This window comes from Tachypleus tridentatus, chromosome 4, assembly GCF_004210375.1.
Source record: "Tachypleus tridentatus isolate NWPU-2018 chromosome 4, ASM421037v1, whole genome shotgun sequence".
Taxonomy (NCBI): domain Eukaryota; kingdom Metazoa; phylum Arthropoda; class Merostomata; order Xiphosura; family Limulidae; genus Tachypleus; species Tachypleus tridentatus.
The window spans coordinates 31,754,169-31,777,717 of NC_134828.1; the positions used below are offsets into that span (position 1 = coordinate 31,754,169).

Genomic DNA, 23,549 nt, shown 5'->3' on the forward strand with positions numbered 1-23,549 from the left:
TCAATTCCACTATTCGTTGGTAAAAGAGTAGTCGAAGAGTTGGCGGTGGGTGGTGATGACTAGCTGCCTTCCTTCTAGTCTAACACTGCTAAATTAGGGACGGCTAGCACAGATAGCCCTCGAGTAGCTTTGTGCGAAATTCCAAAAAAACAACAACAATCAAATCGTTAATATTTTAATGCAATATCCGCTGGTGGCTCAGAGCTAATCTTGAGGGCTCATAACTCAAGTTGAACTCTTTCCTCGTTGTAGACGGAGTGCAGATATTCCATTGTGCAGCTTTAAGCTAAAACAAACAATGACATGAAAGCAGATATTTCATAAATTTATTTCATAATATACAGTCCATCTGTTAATGCTTTTTATCGCAGTTCCATGCTTACATAAAAATATATTATTTCTTTTAATAACTTCTGCTAATACAAAATATTGTACGAGCTTCGGTATACAACTACCATAAGTATTATACCCTATATAAACAATGGACACTGTGTTCTGTAAATTATTGGAACAGTGTTAAAACCTTTCTTCAAAGCACGAAAACTTAAATAGTTTACAGTGCCCCCCATCATTTTATGTTATTTAAAGAAAAGAGATGTAATATTAATCCAGTTATTTTGTTACATGCGTAGTATACTTGCATGTTAACATTAATGACATGCTAATTCCAAAGAAGCTGTATAATCACACATTGTATCTTTCATATTCGTCAGTTGAATTGTTCGATTCAAATCATATTTTTCCTACCTGATACTAGCATCATATTGTTTAGATGAATTGGTTGGTTGGAATCACGTTTTGTATACGTGATACTAGCACCATGTTGTTCAGATGGATTGAAAGGATCAAATCACGTTTTTCATACTTGATACTGAGGATCAGCAACTTATTTGTGAGCTACTTCCTTTATACTAATGTAGAAAACAAAACCCAAAGTAATGACCCAGTAAAACATAATTCAAGTCGACCAGAAACTCAACATTGATCTACTGACAAATACATTAATTTTCTCACATAAATATTTTTTAAATACATTTACCGAGTATTCGATTTGCAAATTAACAAACATATAACAAATTTAGTGATTATTTTATTATCAATAAAATATTTTAGTTATGAGAAATACTGAAATATTCATGGAAGTTTATAAATATACAGACATACACATTTTTATACTAATTAAATATAAATTATTTTAGTAACGTTTGAGAAATGTACCAGTCAGTTTACAAACTGTTTTGGTATTTTTGTGGCTTGATAGCTTCAGACAAAGCTGTACATGTTTAAAGCATATTTTTTTTATCTAAAGTCACCAATTTATGGCTTGGCATTGTCTCTTGTTTATATTAACAGTTGCGAACCGTGGGATTGAAGTCACTCCAAACATTAAGTGTAGGGGGCGTTATAACGGAGATAATCAGTTCTGTTGTTTTGAATTAAACACCAAGCTACACAATGAGCTGTCTGTGCTCTCTCCACCATAGGTATTGAAACCCAGATTCTCTGGGTGTGAGTCTGCAGACATGTCGCTGTGCCACTGGGGGGGGGGACAGTTCTACTGTATGGTTAAATGTCGTCGATTATGTTGCTGACGGGCTACCTTCCCTGTGGTCTGTAATTTGCACAAAGCTACTCGAAGGCCATCTGCGCTTTTTTTTTCTATAATTACTTTAATTTGGTAAGTCAAAAATGTTTTACACCCGAGAGGACAATATAGAACGAGTATATTCGACGACTGGGGTTTGAACTCGTATCTCTTAGGTCGGTTTGGAGTGACAGGTTAGATGGAGGAAAGCTAGTCAACATCACCCACTGTCAGTTATTGAACTACTCGTTACTAATCAGCAAACAGATGGACTATTACATTACCATGGCTCTAGATTAGGAATGGGTATGGGTATCCGATAACACTGGTTCGTTAAAAAAAACCTAAAAAAAAACCCAGAAATTATGAGTAACAGGTATCACAGTTCTCCGCGGATTTTCGAATGTTTTGGAACATTATAAGGTCATATCTGAGAAACACACAGATCCATTTTGAAAATAACTGTGAAAATAATGTCAACACAATAGGGTAAACCTTTAGCCAGATGCTCAGCATATAAATACCAATAACGACAATAATTTCTAAGGACACTTCAATGTAATAACATAACCATAAAACCCTAGTAAACGGTTATATACATAAATATTTATATCGCTAGTGATCAGTTTACTATGAAAGTTCAAGATGAGCACCGAGTATACATACACCAATCTGAATTAATTCACAAACTTATCTTGTTCAAGGCGAGTTAAAATAGAAACCGTATTCCTCTATAATAATTTTAATTTAATAATGAATTATTCTATTAATAGATACAAGTTAAAATGGTAGTCTCACAAATGTTCACTCTAAGACTTAACCAAAATATTGTTAACATGAACAATAATTGCCTGTAAAAAACATTAGATTTGGAGCCAGGAAGAGCAAAGTATGCATAGCACAGACCCTGAAGCTTTTCAGCTTGTGGGTACCGTCGAGGACCATAGACACCCTACCTTTATGGTCTTTCTCCCCTCGTTTATCGGCTTCAACAAATTTTCAAGAATTTTTTCTATGGAAGTTTAATATCAGATGAAACATATGCGGGGTAGATTAAATGCATTTTACTGATATGTGCGATGTTTCTTATTTGCTTTATAAGGAGACATTTATGTTAAAAAAAGCAAAATTGTTGATATTTTGAACATTAGAACATCCTTTTCTAAAGAACAAAAAAAATTGTTTACACTTAAATAGTCGAAGACATTTTTTTCGTCGAAGCTCTTTCAAGTAGTCAATGATTTTATACGAGGAGCGCTTAAAATAACCAATCATTTTACAATACTTTATAGACCCATGGGGTTGACAAGTGTAAAAGGATATGCCTGCTTGTCATGAAAGATATTGCAGGAATTTTCTTTTACTGGATAAAACAATACTGTCATTAAATTGTTGTCTGATTAGGATTTGAATTTAAACTACTGGGTACGTACAGAAAGCTCATGCAACTTACAGTTGAGTACATGGTTAAACAGTCTTTCTTAGCTGTTTTTATTCGGGGTCTGTGTGTGTGAACAGGTTAAAGTAGCATTTATGTCTTGCTTATCAGTATAATTATCGAAGACATTTTTGTCGTCGAAGCTCTTTAAAGTAGTCAATGATTTTATACGAGGAGCGCTTACAATGACCAACCATTTTACAGGACTTCATAAAATAGTCAATGATTTTACACGAGGAGCGCTTTACATAACCAATAATTTTACATGGATGCGATTTAGTTATCATTCTTTAAGATGTTTTCTTCATTCAACTGGTGATAATGTTTCTGCTCCTCATCCAGTTTTTTAAGATCATCTTTGCTGAGATGGGCTACTATTCCTGCACCAAAAGCATCTCCAAGAACGTTGACTGCCGTTCTAAGGCGATCTCTATTTATAAAAAAAAAAGTAATAAGTTTTCGTGAAAGATCGATAATTTATTTTTTCAGTAAATAGTTGAAGTTACACATACGAGGCTTTCGACTTGAATTGTGGCAACACTATTTATCATAAACTTCATAACAAGACAATAAATTAATAAATAGTGTTTATTTTTACCTCTTAAGGTATTAGAATGGTCAAAAGAATTAAAAGTAGTGACCCTTGTACCTTTTTGATAAATAAGAATAATAAATGAAAAGTAGACCTCTTCTTCTGCACAAATATTTTAAGTAATTTACATGGAAGTCGAGTGTTTATTTAAAAAAACCCAACAGAAACATTGTTTTATTAGACTATTCGGTATGGTGCATATTTGGACTTCTTTGAATTGTTGAAATTGGTTTAGACTTTAGAGGAAAGCTATTGTGATGGTACCTTGGATGGCAAGTTGTCATGTTAAGATTCCAGGAATTATTTTATCCGTACCCGGTGAAAGTAATAGGCCCAGAGGACTCAGGTGTAAATTTTGACGGGGTAGTAGTCAATTAATGTTAAGACAATTTTTATGTTTCTAACAGGGTAGTTGGCCTTCGGGATAGATTATCTTCAGATATGTAGGAAACATTAAACTTAAAGGAATTTATGATGAGTAAGAATTATTTTTTCATGAATTTTTGAATGATAAGGGCTGGCTTTGGGCTTACTTTTTAAGTTAGGTTTTTGAATGGGACAACTTAGGATCAACGGGTTCCATGTTTTTCTTAAATGTTATGCTATATAATCACAAACCAGTACTCGAAATTATTACCTACTCAAACGTAATGTTAAAATGTTGCAAAAATATAAACAGAGTTATGTTAGTAAATTGCTATTTTACTAGTGATATTTGAAGTATAGTGGTGTTGTTTGTTTTGCTTTTGTCTTAAATATATACTTACAATAACCAATCAACAATAATAATCAAAGTGGCGTCTTCCGCTGGTAGGCCGATGACATTTAGAACTATCACCAAAGTAATTAGTCCAGCTTGTGGTATGCCTGCAGCCCCAATACTCGAAGCTGTTGCAGTAACACTTTTAAAAGAGATAAGTCAGTTAATTAATATAAGTTATATTATTCGAAAGTGAACAGCATAAAACAAAATAATTGAAACATTTTAATGAAATTACCGACAACAGAAACTAATATTACTCACTGAAAAACGTCTTTAATGTCTAATGTATATTTTAAGACAGCAGCTAAGACTACTAAAAATGCGCAGGACAATTTAATATGAGCATTTTTGGACCATGGTGCGTTACGGTCAACATTTTTATTTTCGTCAAGTCGCTGAAACCTTCAACAAGAAGAATTCATTGATACATGCATTTTTTTACTACTGCATAATACTTTAGCTTGGCGTCCCTTTAACTGCATAGCAGGACATAACAGTTTACTAACATGTCTATTTTTGTTACAACTGGGCGTTGTCTAGTTTTTAATGTGCTCACACATTGAATGCAATGGTTCATGAGGTCGTAGTTCATTGCCACAAAAGAGAGTTGGATGTTCAAGCTTATCTGATAAAATAGTTAATCATGGTCAAGAAGCGTTTTTCAGAAGCCCCAAAAATCCGTTGTTAGTCAAGTTAAATAAAAAGGAAGTGTTCTATTTGTAATTATTTTAAAATTATTAATTTGTAAAATGGATCAGGTAATATATGGATACCCTATATATGTATCTCACAAACACTTTTTCACATATTATCTCTCTCTCTCTCTGTGTGTGTATCTCTGTATATGAAATTTCCATGCATGTTTGTTGGTTTTTTTCTGAATATCAACTCGTAAGGTCGCGAGTTCGAATTCCCGTTGCACCAAACATGCTTGCCCTCTCAGCCGCGGGAGCGTTATATGTGACGGTCAATCACTTTATTCGTTGGTAAAAGAGTAGCCCAAGAGTTGGCGGTGGGTGGTGATGACTAGCTGCCTTCCCTCTAGTCTTACACTGCTAAATTAGAGACGGCTAGCGTAGATAGCCCTCGTGTAGCTTTGCGCGAAATTCAAAAACAAACAAACAATGAATAATTTAGCAAATCTATTAGAAAACTATCCACGCTAGCCATACCTAATTTAGCAGTAATAGACAAGAGTGAAATCAATTACTTAATATTACTCACTGCCAACTCTTAGGCAACTATTTTACTCACAAATAGTGGGATTCATCGCTCTCACTGCTGAAAGGGCAGCATGTTTGGTGATGGGAAATTGAAACCGCGACCAACAGATTGCGAGTGGAGCGTCCTAATCATCTGATTTTTCCAGACCTCAAGTTGTAAATGAGTCATGGACATTCGCAACATTTCGTGTACTTTATCTGTCTAGAACTTTGTGTGAAATACCCAACCGATTTTGTTGGAGGTTTGTGAATCAAAAGTACAACAATGATGATAATAAAAGAATATTAAAATATGCACTCACAATTTCTGCAAAGTATAAAAATGATTAGAATAAACTGCTATTCAGAAAAATAGAGACACCTACAATGGTATTTGTCTGCTATTAGAAAATTCACAGAAATAGTTGCAGAAAGCCATGTGGAGACAAATTACAATAGCGAACTAAAGCAATGATGAATCCTGAACGTGCAGTTTCCAATTAATGTGCTAAGTTGCACAAATTATTTTTCAATTAATGCTTATCAGTAAAACACCAGATATTTCCAATGGCAGAAAGGGAAGGATTCAGAGAGAAATATTTCACGACAAAAAATCGATGGCTCTTGAATTCATTTTCAAACCACTCTCTGACATACGCAATACTGAGTTTATAACTGTATCTCAGAACAGCTAGTATGGGTATTAACACTTTTACTAATAAAGCAGAGAACAACGTTTCCACCTTCCTAGGTCATCTTCAGGTTAACAAAAAGAGAGTTTGCATATGCCCTAGGGTCGAGAGAATAAACGGGTACGGTATTGTAGAGGGCGTTGCAGTTGGATTTTTGTTTGTTTTGTTTGTTTTTTTGGAATTTCGCACAAAGTTACTCGAGGGCTATCTGTGCTAGCCGTCCCTAATTTAGCAGTGTAAGACTAGAGGGAAGGCAGCTAGTCATCGCCACCCACCGCCAATTCTTGGGCTACTCTTTTACCAACGAAAAGTGGGATTGATCGTCACATTATACGCCCCCACGGCTGGGAGGGCGAGAATGTTTAGCGCAACGCGGGCACGAACCCGCGACCCTCGGATTACGAGTCGCACGCCTTACGCGCTTGGCCATGTCGGGCCTATGCAGTTGGATGTTAGGTTATTAAATAGTATAGGAATAAAAGTGTTCCTTTATATTGGTTTGATTTTAGTTTTAGTTGTTGTATAAGTAGGGGTTATTTGATTTTGCTTTTGCTTTTGTTTATAATTCCTTCCTTACTTAGTATCTGGGTGTTTTCTATGGTTATGTTGTGTTTATTCGATTTGCATGTTCAAAAACGTGTGAAGGTGTTTCTTTGTTTTATTTGAATCTGGCTTCCATTTTTCTGCTTGTTTCTCCAATGTAGATTGCGTGGCAGTTGTTGCGTTATAAATAATGTTGGTGTTATGTTTGTCAGAGTAGTTAGTTTTTACACAGTATGGACTTTAGTTTTGTATCTGGTTTTGAATAAATTTGGTGTTTAGTGGAATGTTGTGTTTTGTTATAATGTTTTTTTCCAAATGTTGTTTATTTTTTGCTGATGTCGGAAATATATGGTATGCAGCAGTATAAGGTTTTGTAGTTTGTTGTATCTTGGGATTTATTATCACTTGTTTGTTGAGTTAGGCGTGAGCGTATATTTTTTCAATGGTTTTTGGAGGAAATTTGTTGACGTTGGTGAAGTTTTGTTTTATTTTGTTGATTTCATTGTTAATTTTATCGAGTGAACATAGTTTTGTAGAGTTTGTTTAGAAGCTGCGCATAGATTTTGGCGCAGTATGTCTAGCGTTTTTGCTGCAGGCTTTAGTGCTTCAATGGTTTTAAAGAGATACTTGAACAATTACAATACAAAATCTCTTCTACTCTTTAAAGAATCAACATAAAATAGTCATATGATCTGCACAGGAGTGTTGTTATATGATCTGCACAGGAATATTGTTTTCAGTAAGTTTGTCCAAAAAAAGTTTGAATAAAATATTCACAGCTATTTTTTCTGTAGGCTTGTGAAACTAGAATAATATAGGTTAATAATAATCATATGAAGAACTTTTTTTATTTCTATTATCAATGTTTGCTTACAGTCTTAGTCCCTTTGATAGAAGATCTTGAGCGTTGTAGAAGAACAAGTCTGTTTTTTAAGATTATTTTTGCTTGTATGTACTATTAGAATCTTTGTGAAATTCCTGGTCCTCCGCTATTATAAACTACTATCGTGGTTAATGATGTAATTTGCCTAGTAATAACAATATTGTAGTGTATAGTTAACTTAGTGGTCAACATATTGTATTATACAGTTAACAACATAATTACAGCATTTTTCATTTAGTTAGTATAGTGATCATCATACTGTAGTACATAGCTGGTATAGTGATAATCATATTGAAGTATATAGTTAACATTGTGAACGTCATATTATAGTATACACTTAACCTAGTGATCGCCATGTTGCGTATATATTTAACCTAGTTAGAGCCATATTGTAGTATACACTTAAGCTAGTGATCGCCATATTGTAGTATACACTTAAGCTAGTGATCGCCATGTTGCGTATATATTTAACCTAGTTAGAACCATATTGTAGTATACACTTAAGCTAGTGATCGTCATATTGTAGTATACACTTAAGCTAGTGATCGCCATATTGTAGTATACACTTAAGCTAGTGATCGCCATATTGTAGTATACACTTAACCTAGTGATCGCCATGTTGCGTATATATTTAACCTAGTTAGAGCCATATTGTAGTATACACTTAAGCTAGTGATCGTCATATTGTAATATACACTTAAGCTAGTGATCATCATATTGTAGTATACACTTAAGCTAGTGATCGTCATATTGTAATATACACTTAAGCTAGTGATCGCCATATTGTAGTATACACTTAACCTAGTGATCGCCATATTGTAGTATACACTTAAGCTAGTGATCGCCATATTGTAGTATACACTTAACCTAGTGATCGCCATGTTGCGTATATATTTAACCTAGTTAGAGCCATATTGTAGTATACACTTAAGCTAGTGATCGTCATATTGTAGTATACACTTAAGCTAGTGATCGCCATGTTGCGTATATATTTAACCTAGTTAGAACCATATTGTAGTATACACTTAAGCTAGTGATCGTCATATTGTAGTATACACTTAAGCTAGTGATCGCCATATTGTAGTATACACTTAAGCTAGTGATCGCCATATTGTAGTATACACTTAACCTAGTGATCGCCATGTTGCGTATATATTTAACCTAGTTAGAGCCATATTGTAGTATACACTTAAGCTAGTGATCGTCATATTGTAATATACACTTAAGCTAGTGATCATCATATTGTAGTATACACTTAAGCTAGTGATCGTCATATTGTAATATACACTTAAGCTAGTGATCGCCATATTGTAGTATACACTTAACCTAGTGATCGCCATATTGTAGTATACACTTAAGCTAGTGATCGCCATATTGTAGTATACACTTAACCTAGTGATCGCCATGTTGCGTATATATTTAACCTAGTTAGAGCCATATTGTAGTATACACTTAAGCTAGTGATCGTCATATTGTAATATACACTTAAGCTAGTGATCGCCATGTTGTAGTATACACTTAACCTAGTGATCGCCGTATTGTAGTATACACTTAACCTAGTAGTCGCCGTATTATAGTATACACTTAAGCTAGTGATCGCCATATTGTAGTATACACTTAACCTAGTTATCGCCATGTTGCGTATGTATTTAACCTAGTTAGAGCCATATTGTAGTATACACTTAAGCTTAATGATCAACAAATAGTATCATACAGTTAAACTAGTGATCATTCTATTATAGCATGCAGTTAATCTAGTAATCATCTTATTGTAGTACATAGTTAACCTAGTAACTACCACATTGTGGTATACAGTTAATCTTGCAACATATCGTAGTGTGTAGTTGATCTAGTGATCATCATACTGAACTATATTATATAGTTAACTTAGTGAGTATTATATAATTTAAACAGGAAATTAATTATTTCGATAAATTTTCCTTACTGTTAATTTAATGCTAATTATGAAAAAATAAGTAAGTATATATATACATTTCTTGTAAAATATAAAAAATGAAAACTATGTCTGAATAACTTCGTTTCATACCTAATTGCAATAATGTTCCCAACATCCAAACTTAAGTTTCGGACTTGCGCTATAAAGATAGCTGCTACTGCTTCGTAGAGGGCAGTACCGTCCATATTAATTGTAGCTCCTATAGGGAGACAAAACCTGGATACTCTGAGGTCCACATGGTTTTTCTCTTCTATACAAGTGAAAGTCACTGGTAACGTTGCTGAGCTGCCGTAGTATGTTAATGATACAAATTATATAATAAAGCGTCATTAGTACAGGAATGGTTTAAAAATAATTTCTGGCAATGCTTATTTATAATTTGATTGTTGTCGTCTTGAATTCATGAACTAATTAGTTTGAGTTAAAATATCAAAATTCCTTTACGAACATTATTGAAAGATAATTTGTTATTTGGTTCCAACACTGAGTTAATAAAATTAACGACTGTTTGGTATATTTAAGCAGCTGGTAACAGTGGTTTATAAAAACTGAACATACTTTTCGAAGAACCAGAATGGAGCCCGTGGGGGCGTTATAATGTGATGGTTAATCCAACTATTCGTTGGTAAAAGAGTAGCCCAAGAGTTGGCGGCGGGTGGTGATGACTAGCTGCCTTCCCTCTAGTCTTACACTGCTAAATTACGGACGGCTAGCGCAGATAGGCCTCGTATAGCTTTACGCGAAATTCAAAACAAACAAAGCAAGAACCAGAATGAAATGAAGATATGATTAATAGGATAAGCCTTAAATCGTTTGTTTATTTTCCAATACTCGACCGAAGCTACTCTAGGGCCACCTGTCTTAGCTGTCTTTAATTTTGAAGTGATACATTATAGGGAAGGCAGCTAATCAATAGTTCTTACTGCCAACTCTTGAGCTACTTTTATTTAACCCAATAATGAGATTTAACCATCACCCTAATAAAGCATCCACGATTCCAAATTGCGAAGTAAGGTATTTTATTCTTCTTGAAGAAAATGAACTTAGAGTTTGGCATGCTAATCACTCGACACGCCCAGCCTAAATAGATGTTAGTTTATTGAAAGAAACATACAAATAATGAGTGTGCTATGATAGTCTATTGTACAAAAACAGCACTCTCACACATAACCAAGGTTACCATTATAACGAACTTCCCATTTTTTTCCGCCCCCTGATCATGTCTACATTACTGAAGTGTAATTACACTTTCTTGTGGTAACATTTATACGAAAGATTTTGTTCATAGACTTTTAGGTCTTAAAGGCTACCCGGATATTTCGCCTGAACCATTTTTGTAGGTAATCGAACACTTTGTAAATTGGTTTGATTTCTAGTGAAATAACGTAAAGTTACACGAGGGCTATTTACGCTAGCCGTCCCAAATTTAGCAGTGGAAGACTGGAGGGAAGGCAACTATTCATCATCACCTACCGTCATCTCTTGAGTTGTCTTTTATCATCGAATAGTGGGATTGCCCGAACTTTATAACGCCATTATGGCTGAAATGGCGATCATTTTAGAGTGACAGGAATTTGAGGCTGCGATCTGCAGGTTGCGAGTCGAGCGCCCTAACCACCTGGCCATGCCATTTTGTGAATTACATATAAACTGAAAAAAAAACCGAAAATATGTGAACTATAATGTTTGAATCTGCTATTGCTTTTTGTACAGTGAAACCTTATATCACACAAAGTGTATCTTACGATATACGGACCGAGAGTGACAGGACTTTGATTTCTAAGAATAACGGCTCCTGTCCCGTTGATGCATAAACATACCCGATGCGTTAATCTTAACGTATAAATAAAAAGGAGAATAAATACAACAGTTTTTTCTTTAACCTCAGTGGTGTATTTAAATTTCAAACAACGAGGACTAACATAAATAGTGTCGCACCCATAAAAAAACATCTTACCTTGATGCTGTTCTGAAGGCAGTAGCTATGGCCTGCATCATGTTGGACATGAAAACTTCTTACCTTGATGCTGTTCCGAAGGTAGTGGCTATGGCCTGCATCATGTTGGACATGAAAAATTCTTACCTTGATGCTGTTCCGAAGGCAGTAGCTATGGCCTGCATCATGTTGGACATGAATCTGAAAGGCAGGGATCGAGTTACTACACTGTATATAACAGGTAGAATAATAACAGCGTGGAGAAATAACCCTAAAATGACAGTGGCAGTGTACAGTCCTAACTGTCCCACAAGTACGGAGAAATCTTCCATTTCCAACATTTTGGCTGCTATTAGAAAAATTATACCTGCAGGAGACAACCTAAAAGTGAAATACACACAAGAAATTAGCACAGTTGCTTTAATTCATAAAATTAGTAGAGTGTTTAAACAAATGTACAATTAAACTTATAACATGTAAATGTGTGGTAGCTACAACTTTAACATGTAAATATGGGGTAGCTACAACTCTAACATGTAAAGATGTGGTAGCTACAACTCTAACATGGAAATATGTGGTAGTAAAAGTTATAACATGTAAAGATGTGGTAGCTATAACTATAATATGTAAATATGTATTAGGCACATCTTTAACATGAAAAGATATGGTAGCTATAACTCTATCACATAAAGATGTGGTAACTATAATTTTAATATACAAAACATCCATCAGAGAAAATAACTTGCACTTATTAACATATATTACGTTTCTACATAATTTGTAATCTTTGATGTGTGTGTGAAAGGAATAACGAGAAAGACAGAAACTTCAGGATTCATAGTCGTTACTTATATGTACTTTCCTGTTTTTTACATCCAAGTTAAAAAGGAAGAAATGTTAAAAACGTGCAAAAAAAGATAACTATCCACTTCTTCCTCGTATACCGTTCTAAACAAGTTTTCATGCACCAGTGGAATGAAGATTGGTCTATAAAAATGTAAGTAAAGTTGCAAAAGCAGACACTACGAAACGTTGAGATATATTTTATTCTTAGATCAAAAGGTATTAACAGAAGAACAGCTTGAAAAATCCATATTCAAAATAATACCTTAGAAAATATTTATCATAGGGCAAAAAATTTCTCCTGATGCACATTGAGAATAATACTAATCATTTAATTATAATCATAACTCACTATATTACATGGTTAGTGATAATTACAACTAACTCGCCATATTACATGGTTAGTGACAATTACAATTAACTCACCATATTACATGGTTAGTGATAATTACAACTAACTCGACATATTACATGGTTAGTAATAATTACAACTAACTCGCCATATTATATGGTTAGTGATAATTAGAACTAACTCACCATATTACATGGTTAGTAATAATTACAACTAACTCGACATATTACATGGTTAGTAATAATTACAACTAACTCACCATATTACATGGTTAGTGATAATTACAACTAACTCGCCATATTACATGGTTAGTAATAATTACAACTAACTCACCATATTACATGGTTAATGATAATTACAACTAATTCGCCATATTACATTGTTAGTGATAATTACAACTAACTCGCCATATAACATGGTTAGTGATAATTACAACTAATTCGCCATATTACATTGTTAGTGATAATTACAACTAACTCGCCATATAACATGGTTAGTGATAATTCCAACTAACTCGCCATACTATCGTTTAGTGATTATCATAACTCACCATATTACCCATTTAGTGATAATCATTATAGCTTCACCGAGAGTAATAAAAACGTCCAATAATGGTTTTCCTTTTTCTCCCATTTTCGCTAAAGTCACACCCAAGACTACAGAGAACACCACCACCCCTAAAATGTTGGTTTCGTTGTTGTACTCGCCCCTGATTTTCCAGGAGTATTTACTGATTTCTAAAACGTGAAATAAACAGATTAGAATATACAGATGAACTAATTAATCACAATTTCTAACTTAATATCATATTTGTATGAAAAAAGTCGGGCCAGGAACATGGGACTAAAATTAGTACTGTTACTGTTGGGAACCACTCAACAATAACATACGGTAACTCTTTTTTTATTATTATTCTTTAAGTTATGTCATATTTTGAAGTGTGATTAATTCATAACAATTTAGTGCAGAATATTCTGCTTGGGAAATAAAATTTGGCATCAACATTATTAACGCCTGTTCTCCCGTCACTTCCAAAGTGTATGTGAAGCTTTGCTTGCGTGCACAGTTTTTCAAAAGACGCGGGAAGCAGATGACGTAGACAAGAGACAGACGAACTCTCGTACAGATACTACGGTTTGCTGTATGTATGAAACTAATTTGTTCTTAACTTGTGAGTTCGATAACGTGGTAATGACACAAATTCCTGAAAATTTTAAAATCCCGAGAATTTTTCTGTTGCTTTGTCGTTAAGCGCAAAACTACATATTAGACTATCTGTACTGTTCTCACCAACAGTTTCGAAACCCGGTTTTTAGTGTTATAAGCTGTTGGACTTCCAACTGAAACACTGGGTGTAGTTGTGGGGAACATTGTACAGGAGAACAAGCATATGTGTCAAAGGGTGTTTGGAGAAAAACAAGGAAATGAGTAGCAATCATACTGAGGATCCGAAGACACGACCCCCTCTGAAAAAAATAATAATTTTCACTAAAAATGGTATATTTTGATGGTGTCTGAGACTATCTATACAACTTTTAGATATGATTTACACACGTGGTTTTAGCTTTTTTCTTCTAAGGAGTTGTTTTTAAAGTAATATTTTTTTCCCATTGTCTCTCGGTGGCTCAGCGGTGAGTTTCAGGCGTATGGCGTTAAAAATTGGGTTTCGATACCCGTGATGGGCAGAGCCGAAATATACTATTGTATGTCTCTGCTTAACAAAGAACAGAATCAAACCTTTTTAATTTCTCTTGCAAAAAAAATTGGATAAAAGTAAACTGCGCATACAATCTCACATTAATTTTCGACTTTCGTTTCACTTACCCTTGGAGTTATTCTTTTCACCTGTCATATTCTTCAAGTCTTTCTCGTCAGTGCTTGAAGACTCTGGAGGAATGATTACCGTTGTAAACTAAGGACAAAAGAAAGGTGAAATGCAAGGTTAAATTAGTACTAGTGTATTTGTTGACTTATCCGGGCCCGGCATGGATAAGCGCGTTAAGGCGTGCGACTCGTAATCTGAGGGTCGCGGGTTCGCACCCGCGTCGCGCCAAACATGCTCGCCCTCCCAGCCGTGGGGGCGTTATAATGTGACGGTCAATCCCACTATTCGTTGGTAAAAGAGTAGCCCAAGAGTTGGCGGTGGGTGGTGTTGACTAGCTGCCTTCCCTCTAGTCTTACACTGCTAAATTAGGGACGGCTAGCACAGAGAGCCCTCGAGTTTCTTTGTGCGAAATTCCAAAACAAACAAACAAAAATGACTTATCCGTTAAAAAGAGTGACATGTTTCTTGAATTTCGCCCAAAATTATCCAAGAACCATCTGCTGTGGTTGTCCTTAACTTAGAAGTGAGTGAGAAGAAGGAAATCAACTAGTCAACAACCACTCGTCAACTCTTGGTTTATTCTTAATAATGAAACTGACCATCACATTATACTTTTGAAAGGACAAGAATATTTTGGTAATGGGATTCAAACTCATGACTCCAAAAAAGTGCGAGGCTATAAAATTATAAGTAGGCACCAAGAAGTTTGTTTGTTTTTTTCAGTTCCGCAAAAAGCTACACGAGGGCTATCTGCGCTAGCCGTCCCTAATTTAGCAACGTAAGACTAGAGGGAAGGCAGCTAGTCATCACTACCCATTACCAACTATTGGGCTACTCTTTGACGATTGAATAGTAAAATTGAACGTTATATTATAACGCCCCCACGGCCGAAAAAGTGAGCGTATTTGGTATGACGGGGATTGAACTCGCGACCCTCAGTTTGTTTATTTCTATTGAGCCGGACATTGCCTAATGGTAAGAATTTGGTCCTGAGAATGTATAGTTCTTGTTTCGTTGCTACCGAAGCTCATTCCGCATTTTGGAGTGACAATGAAATCCCACTATAGGGTCAGATAATAGTCGGCCAAAATCTGGAGTCAGTGATCTTGACTAGCTAATTTTTGTTTCGAATCAATTATTTCAAAATTAGGGACGGTTATGCATAAATAGCGCTTATGTAGCTTAAGCAAAAAAAAATTCGTGTAGAAAAAATAGCTTTTATGTTTATTTATGTAGCTGTTTTTATTGCAGTAAGATAAATGTGTATTAAAGCAAACGCTAAATGTAACTCTTAGATTTAATTTAATTAGAAAGACACTAATGGATTAATTTCTTAATTGGTTGATCTGAAAAATAATTAAAAGTCTGGTAACTTCGACTGACTTTCTAACGCAGTTTGACATAAGGTGGAATTAGATTTTGTAACTTGTTCTGTTAATAGACGAGTGGTTCAACTTCTCTTTGTGTTGTCCACTACACCTGTAGCTGCGTTTTGTTTTTCTGTCATCACAATAAACTGTTATGTTACATTCTAGCTATAGTTAATACGTCTTATAGTGGTATAGTCTCTGTGTGCTTTACCCACATGCTAACATCTACTAACCAATGTAATTATACGGAATTATGGTTTAGAAAATGACAAAGTGTATGTATATATGTATTAGGACAAATATCCGTGTTACCTGAGCACATGCGCTTCGTTGGGCTTTGCTATCTTATATGTGAATATGTGGACACAATTTCAAACATACTGTCTCTGGGATGTCAATTGATGCCAAAAACGCATAATCAGATGCCATACTAGGGTTTAGAGGCTCTAAAAACCTACATCTGTAGATGTCCCAGAAGATATATGAGGCTGAGTGATTGCCGGATGTTCAATATAATATTGGGAGTTTGGAAACTTCTTGGACACAACTAAGTCGAAGGTAGGTAGTCATGAAATTTCTCAGTTTAGTCAGATAGTCAGACGTGAAATGAGAACCTAAGCGCACGACTTTCCAAGACATGCAAATGAAGGTTAAATAAAAGAGCAGAAGTAGAAATCCATTTGGACGAACATCAGAGAGACAAGGATGAAAGAAACTCTTATATTTGCAAACCTCGTTGGCAAGGAAGAAGCTTAAGACGAGAGAAAGTTTTATTAGTTAAAGGAACTAGATATCTAATCCAGATGAGACGTTTGTTAAAAGCTAGTCCAATATGTTTCATAGTGTCAAAGAGATTGAAACGAATATTATAGTGGGTCATGACACTAACGAAACTTGTGTCGTGCAGAGACAAACAGAATAAAACTAGTTTTATGAACATTAATGATGAGATGCCAGAGACGACTCATGAAAATGAATTTTTTGACAACAGCTTGAAGGATCCTGTTCGGAGGAAAAACTGTTTTGCACGTGGCCAACAGAACTTTATCACCAGCCTATGGTTTATAGATTGATCGTCAATAAAATGTAAAAAAGAAACAAAAAACGAAATCGTTTAGAAGTATTAAAACAGTTGGTAATGGCATCAGGTAACTTGAGGAGTTGTCCGTTATTGAGAGATGGTGACGAAATTTGGTTTGTGAGCGAAAAAAATGTTGCATTGTGTAAATAAGAATTATTTCCAAAGTTTGGCTAAGAACATTAGTTAGAGTGATGGAACGATAACATTCAATTTTCACCAGAGACTTAAATGGTTTCAAAAAGACTAATAGCAGGTTTCCTCGAAAAATCTGGGTAAAAGTAGTGAGAGTAAAATGTAAAAAGTGAATATTATTATACACTTTTAAATGTTTGTTTGTTTTTTAATTTCCCACAAAGCTATTCGGGGGCTATCTGTGGTAGCCGTCACTAATTTAGCAGTGTAAAACTAGAGGAAGGCAACTAGTCATCACCATCTACTGCCAACTCTTGGGCTACTCTTTTATCAACGAATAGTACGATTGACCGTTACATTAATAATTAACGCCCCCACGGCTGAAAGGGCGAGCATGTTTGGTGCAACTGGAATTCGAACCCGCGACCCTCAGATTACGAGTCGAACGCTTTAACCCACCTGGCCATGCCGGGCCCACTTTTTAATTCTTGAAAATCCCCAAGGGACTAGATAAAAAAATGTAGTGTTAAACTGTTTAAATGTCTTATAACATATATAAAATAAACGTCAAGGTAAAGAGATAAAGGTATGATGAACCTAAAAACATGTGATCTTGTTCAGAAATTGTATACATTTAATATATTGGGCAATTTCATTGTTTTCATATTTTCTTTATATTTTTGTTTGTATGATAGCAGCGTCATCTAGTGGTGTATTATATAAGTTTTATATATATACACAGTAAAATTAAATAATTACATCCAAATGAAGCGAAATAAGTAAATAAAATCGTTAGGACTTCATTAAAAAGAGCAAATCCCAACTTCTCAGTAATTATATTGTAACCATAAATAAAACTCATTAAAATTAAACAAAATACACTGTATATATTTAAAAGGACTCTAGATTACAAGCTACAATTTTGGATTACAAAATATATCCTAGGTTTGGAGGTGACTGCGGAAGTAGGACCTACATTGCGGTGGAAGTACACTGTCTATCAGTCTTAGTTTCCAATTCGGTAGTCTGACATAAGAAGATTAGAAATTTAGAAATTAGGAAAGCGAGATGTGGATGCTCGAGCCCACAACGCCTCACATCTATATCACCCTTCACTGCCTGCAGACATTTGTGGGAAGGTAACTGCTCTCCCAAGTTAAAATAAGAAAAAAATAAACATAAAAAAATGAAAACTAAACAAAATAAAATAAAAAATAAATAAAATAAGGTACTACCATTTGGTGGTAAGTGAGATAAAACTTACCCCTTGAAGTTAGCATTCCCATCTCCAGTATGGTAGAGGCACTAATTAACACGACATCAGTAAAGTGATAGTTTACTATGACTGTCGTGCTTTTATATGCGGCTCAAGATATGCATCCAGATGAAGTAATCCCAATAATAATAAAGAAATTTTAGGTAAAATTATTAAATTACTCTGTAATAAATACAAAAAAATGTATTAAATAAATACAAAGAAAGTAAAATCAGAGAAATTTTACTAAAAATTACTAACAGTTATTTTTAGTTAAAAATTAGGTCATTTAAATAAACTCTCCTAATTTCTAAATTTTAATCGTCTTATGTGAGATTAGCGAATTAGAGATTAAGACTGACATACGGTGTATTTCCACTGCAATGTTGGTGCTACCTACGCAGTCACCTCCGAAACCTAGAATATATTTTATAATCCCACATTGTAGCTTGTAATCTAGAGTACTTTTAAAAATATGTGGCGTATTTTGTTTAATTTTAATGTGTTTTGTTTATGGCTCAACTATTTATGGTTATAATGTATATATATATATATAACACTCTTGCTGGTAGACCACTTCTTCTCAATAATAAACACGTTAATTCAAAAAAATAATAATAATTAATAGTAACACAAGCTGTTAAAATAACTTAGCAAATAAATAATAACCTTCACTTCAACTATAATGCTTCGTAACACAAATAAAAGTGAGGAAGAACTCCACTTCACCAACAGGTGTATCAGGCGGTTAGCTAACGTCTCCTTAACCAGTTTATTGTGGTTTGTACCGATCCGAAAAGCCCTGGTATTGGTCTAAAGGTTTTCGGTGGTGGTGGTTTGTTACAAACTACGCAAAGTTACACGAGAGCTATCTGCACTTGTCGTCCCTAATTTAGCAGTGTAATACTAGAGGGAAAGCAGCTAGTTTTCACCACCCACCGCCAACTCTTGAGTTACTCTTTTACCAATGAATAGTAGGATTGACCAGAACATTATAACGTCCCCACGGTTGAAAGGGCGAGCCTGTTTGGTGTGATGGAGATTCGAACCCGCGATCCTCGGATTATGAGTTCATCGCCTTAACCACCGGACTATGCGGGGCGTTGATACTCACCTGTGGTTTACGTATAATCATAGAATCTTACTTATTTTTGTATTATAACTTATAATTTGGTTATTTTAATAATTATATAGAGCTTAGTAACTTACCTGCTGCATACACGCTTGAATGATATTAGGAGGGAACATATTTCTGTAATTAAAATAAACAAATTAAAAATTTACAACCGAACTTAAACGTTGAAGAGATGTTACTTAATGTTTTAGTTTTCGTGCTATCATCGTAAGTTTATTTCGGTATCTATTGGTTGGTTGGTGTATATATATATACACGCACACATACAGACACACCTTTACCTTGTGATTTCGCTTATTTAACTTCATTACAATGTATTCATTTTCACTAATATATATATATAAACATATAAATAGATATGTCCAAATATATATACACGCATACAAACACGTGGTCCTCACACGTATCCACATATATCAATATACGTTTATTATAGTTTTTTTTTAATGAATAGATGGACACAAAATTCACTCTATAAAACTGTTTAAGTATGGATAAAACTAAAGCGACAAAAATTACAATAAACTAAAAAAGTTTATTTAACCATTGGGATGGAAAGTTCCCAGGCCAAAAGTTATTTTGTTTTCTTGTAATTAACGATTATGTTTGTTTCTAGTGACCATTTTCAAAAGAAGTATTTTTAAATGGCGAAGGGCATGATTGTGAAAATTAAAGTGTAAGGTCGCTGATTTATCTCTGCTACACTATATCTCTAAGGTGTTCTCGGGTACGTTCTGCTAACGTTCAAAATAGTTCAAAATCACGTTTTGAATAAAATTCACTCATGCTTGGTCGAATGGGGATAAATGTCAGTCCTTTAGTTAGCACGAATCTTTCTGCACTATTCAAGGTAAGGTCAGGTGAAATGGTCACGACATTAGATTTAATGGGTGTCTTTCTCTCCGTGGAATTATTTAATGTGTTATCTTCTGTCATGTTTGTTTGTTTTTTGTTGCCTTACTGTTGAGGTACTTTAGTTCATACAGTCTCCGACGATAATAACATAAGTCGTCCGAGTTTCTATCACGGTTGAACGAAAATAATGTAATGGGAGGAAAACGGGAGTACCCCGAGAAACACCACTTTTACTAACCATGTGCGAAGACTCAAATCAGAAAACAAAGTATATATCTATATACACAGCTCAAAAAACTAAGAGAACAAGTACATATTTCAGTATATTTTTGTCATAACTAAATTTATGTATGAAAAACGTATCCGTTCGTCTACAATGTTATTTTTTTTAGCTTGCGAGTAAAGTTGAAGCAGCTCAAACGAAACTCTTAGGCCTGGCATGGCCAAGCGTGTTAAGGCGTGCGACTCGTAATCTGAGGGTCGCGGGGCGTTATAATGTTACGGTCAATCCCACTATTCGTTAGTAGAAGAGTAGCCCAAGAGTTGGTGGTGGGTGGTGATGACTAACTGCCTTCCCTCTAGTCTTACACTGCTAAATTAGGGACGGCTAGCACAGATAGCCCTCGAGTAGCTTTGTGCGAAATTCAAAAAACAAACAAACAAAACTCACCTCATTCAAGGAGAATACAACTCAAGGTACCCTATATAAGGCTGTTACATGAAACTATGCATTCATCATTAATTCGCGAAACAAACATGAACATGGATCTTTTTCGGCTCATTTTATCAGTGCATATCTTCATTTTGTGTACCTAAGCAGTCAGGTGCCATCTGACAGAAAACGAGATGGCCAAGGCGGTCCAGAAGCTGGTGGATGGCCAGACCCAAAGAATGGTGGTACAGTGCATCGGTATGTCACCAAGCGTCATCAATCAACTACCAGGAGACGAATTCTTATGGCAGGAGACCAGGTCAAGGCCGTCATCGCTGCATAACATCCAGAGAGGACCGATACATCGTGACAACCGCTTTGCGGGACAGGTTAGATACGGCTCGGTCACTGCGAAATGACCTTCAGCTTTCCACTGGAACACGTGTGTCTACCCAAACAGTTCGCAATCATCTGCACGAGGGACGCCTTAGGGCCAAACCGCCTGTAAAAGGCGTTATTCTGACAGCGCGACACCGTGCAGTCAGGATGGAGTTTGTTCATTAGCATCTGGACTGGGAACTTCATCAATGGGCCACTGTGCTGTGGACAGACGAGATCAGGTTTATTGTGTCTCGTGATAATGGACGTGAGAAAATATGGACATGCCGTGGAGAGCGATTTTCCGCCTATAACATTGTGCAAAGTCGACGCTTGTGGAGGAGGTTCTGTAATGGTCTGGGCAGGCATATGCTTGGGTGGCCACGCAGACTTACTCATACTCGACAGGGGTGCTCTGAACGCAGGACGATATAGAGACTAAATTCTGAAAACCGATTTAAGACCTTTTACTATTGCTGTTGGCGATGGGTTCATTTACATGCAGGTTAACGCGCGAGCCCACGTCACCAGACTGTATATGGACTTCCTTGACAAGGAAGGAAGAGAGATCTCTGAATGGCCCGCCAGATCTCCAGATTTAACTCCGATTGAACATTGTTGGGATATGTTGTCGAGGCGTGTTAGTGAACGCCAGCACCCTTCTCATAATGTATAGGAACTCCTACAAGCCCTGGTAGACGAGTGGGCTCCAATACCTCAAGATAACATCGATAGACTGATTCGGAGTGTGCCAAATCGGTGTCAGGAGTGTGTCACAGACAATGGAGGTCACACTAGATATTGAATGTTTCAAACATTTCTTGAATAAATGCATGTAGACTGTTTAAAGTATTGTTTCATATGGGATATCAGTTTTTGTGATATTGGTCATTTAAAAAAAATCTCTCCATGTTTTACCGTTCATCACACATTAAAAAATGGATACAGGTGGAACTGAAATGAGGCAAATTACCCTCCAAAATAAAAATATTATCACATTTGGAACACTGAGATAAATTACATAAGAAAACGTACTTATTCCTTTAATTTTTCGAGCATTTTATATATGTATAATATATATATAATTTTATATATATTAAAGATTAAAATACCATTGATAAATTGAAAATGGATATCAAATGTTACTAAGAAAAATTATAGTCATTATTAGATAGTTGAGAAAGTGTCACAGATTCACCGAAAACGTAATGGCGATACTGTTAAAAGCAACAATATAGTACAATCATTGTTCTAGAAAGCAACCAAACAAAAACTTTCACTGTTACACAATATTCAATTCTAATATTATTGAAAAAATAATATTGACTGATCGCAACTAAAATATTGTTGGTCCACTTAGTACGTGTGCTAAACCTTAGGTTTCTAGGTTTTTTTTTTTTTTTTAGAGCTATTACGTCAGTCACATATTTTTTTATGTAGGTTTCCCAGCTTGCTTCATCAAAGAGATGAGCGAGTGCATGTGGATGAGTAAAAACATCCAGGTGCACGTTGCGCACGTGAGTGTTTGTTTGTAACAATTGTAATATAAGGAACCACATTTTGTTATGTGATTTTTAGCTAGCTTACTACCTCAAAATGATGTGCATGTGCATGCACGCACGCAAGTGGATAAGTAATAATAGTGAGATGCGGAACATAGGGTTCATTTAGTACGTGTGCAAAAATTCAGGTCGCAAAGTTACTTTCTTTGCAGCCATGACGGTCTCACACAGACCCATAGACAAGTCCTTTTACTATTATAGATCATAATTATTATAAAATAATTTAAAATATTTAACTCAAGTTTCTCATTAAATCCATCAAAAGTCAGCTTAAGTATTAATATGCTGATATTAAATACTAGAAAATGTACATTATTACAAATGTTTAACGCCCGAGGAGCTATAAATATATAATAATCTGTATGCTATGTGTTGGTGCTTTACTGTTCAGAGAGGAAAGTCTGAAAGTTTGAAATGTGAAATCGTTTTACTTTCTCTTAAATATTAATATTACTATAATTATTAATTATCTTAATATCTAAATAATGTATATTCATATTTGATATAGAAGTTATCTC

The 23,549-nt window shown here is 35.1% G+C and overlaps 1 protein-coding gene across 3 annotated transcripts in view; it reads right to left on the bottom strand.

The window, feature by feature from the left end:
• Nucleotides 1–309: 309 nt before the first annotated feature.
• Nucleotides 310–23,549, bottom strand: part of LOC143248808 (excitatory amino acid transporter 1-like) — a 47,875-nt gene continuing 24,635 nt past the window's right edge. For 2 of the 3 annotated variants that reach the window (XM_076497579.1, XM_076497578.1), the window contains exons 3-9: nt 19,659–19,701; nt 14,611–14,698; nt 13,337–13,523; nt 11,739–11,972; nt 9,746–9,940; nt 4,383–4,517; nt 310–3,453 (exon numbers count right to left, since the gene is read on the bottom strand). In XM_076497579.1, the coding sequence (XP_076353694.1) occupies nt 3,300–3,453; nt 4,383–4,517; nt 9,746–9,940; nt 11,739–11,972; nt 13,337–13,523; nt 14,611–14,698; nt 19,659–19,701 (1,036 nt within the window). In that variant the 3' untranslated portion in view covers nt 310–3,299. The remainder of the gene's footprint in view (nt 3,454–4,382; nt 4,518–9,745; nt 9,941–11,738; nt 11,973–13,336; nt 13,524–14,610; nt 14,699–19,658; nt 19,702–23,549) is intronic. The other variant, XM_076497580.1, reaches the window with a different exon arrangement.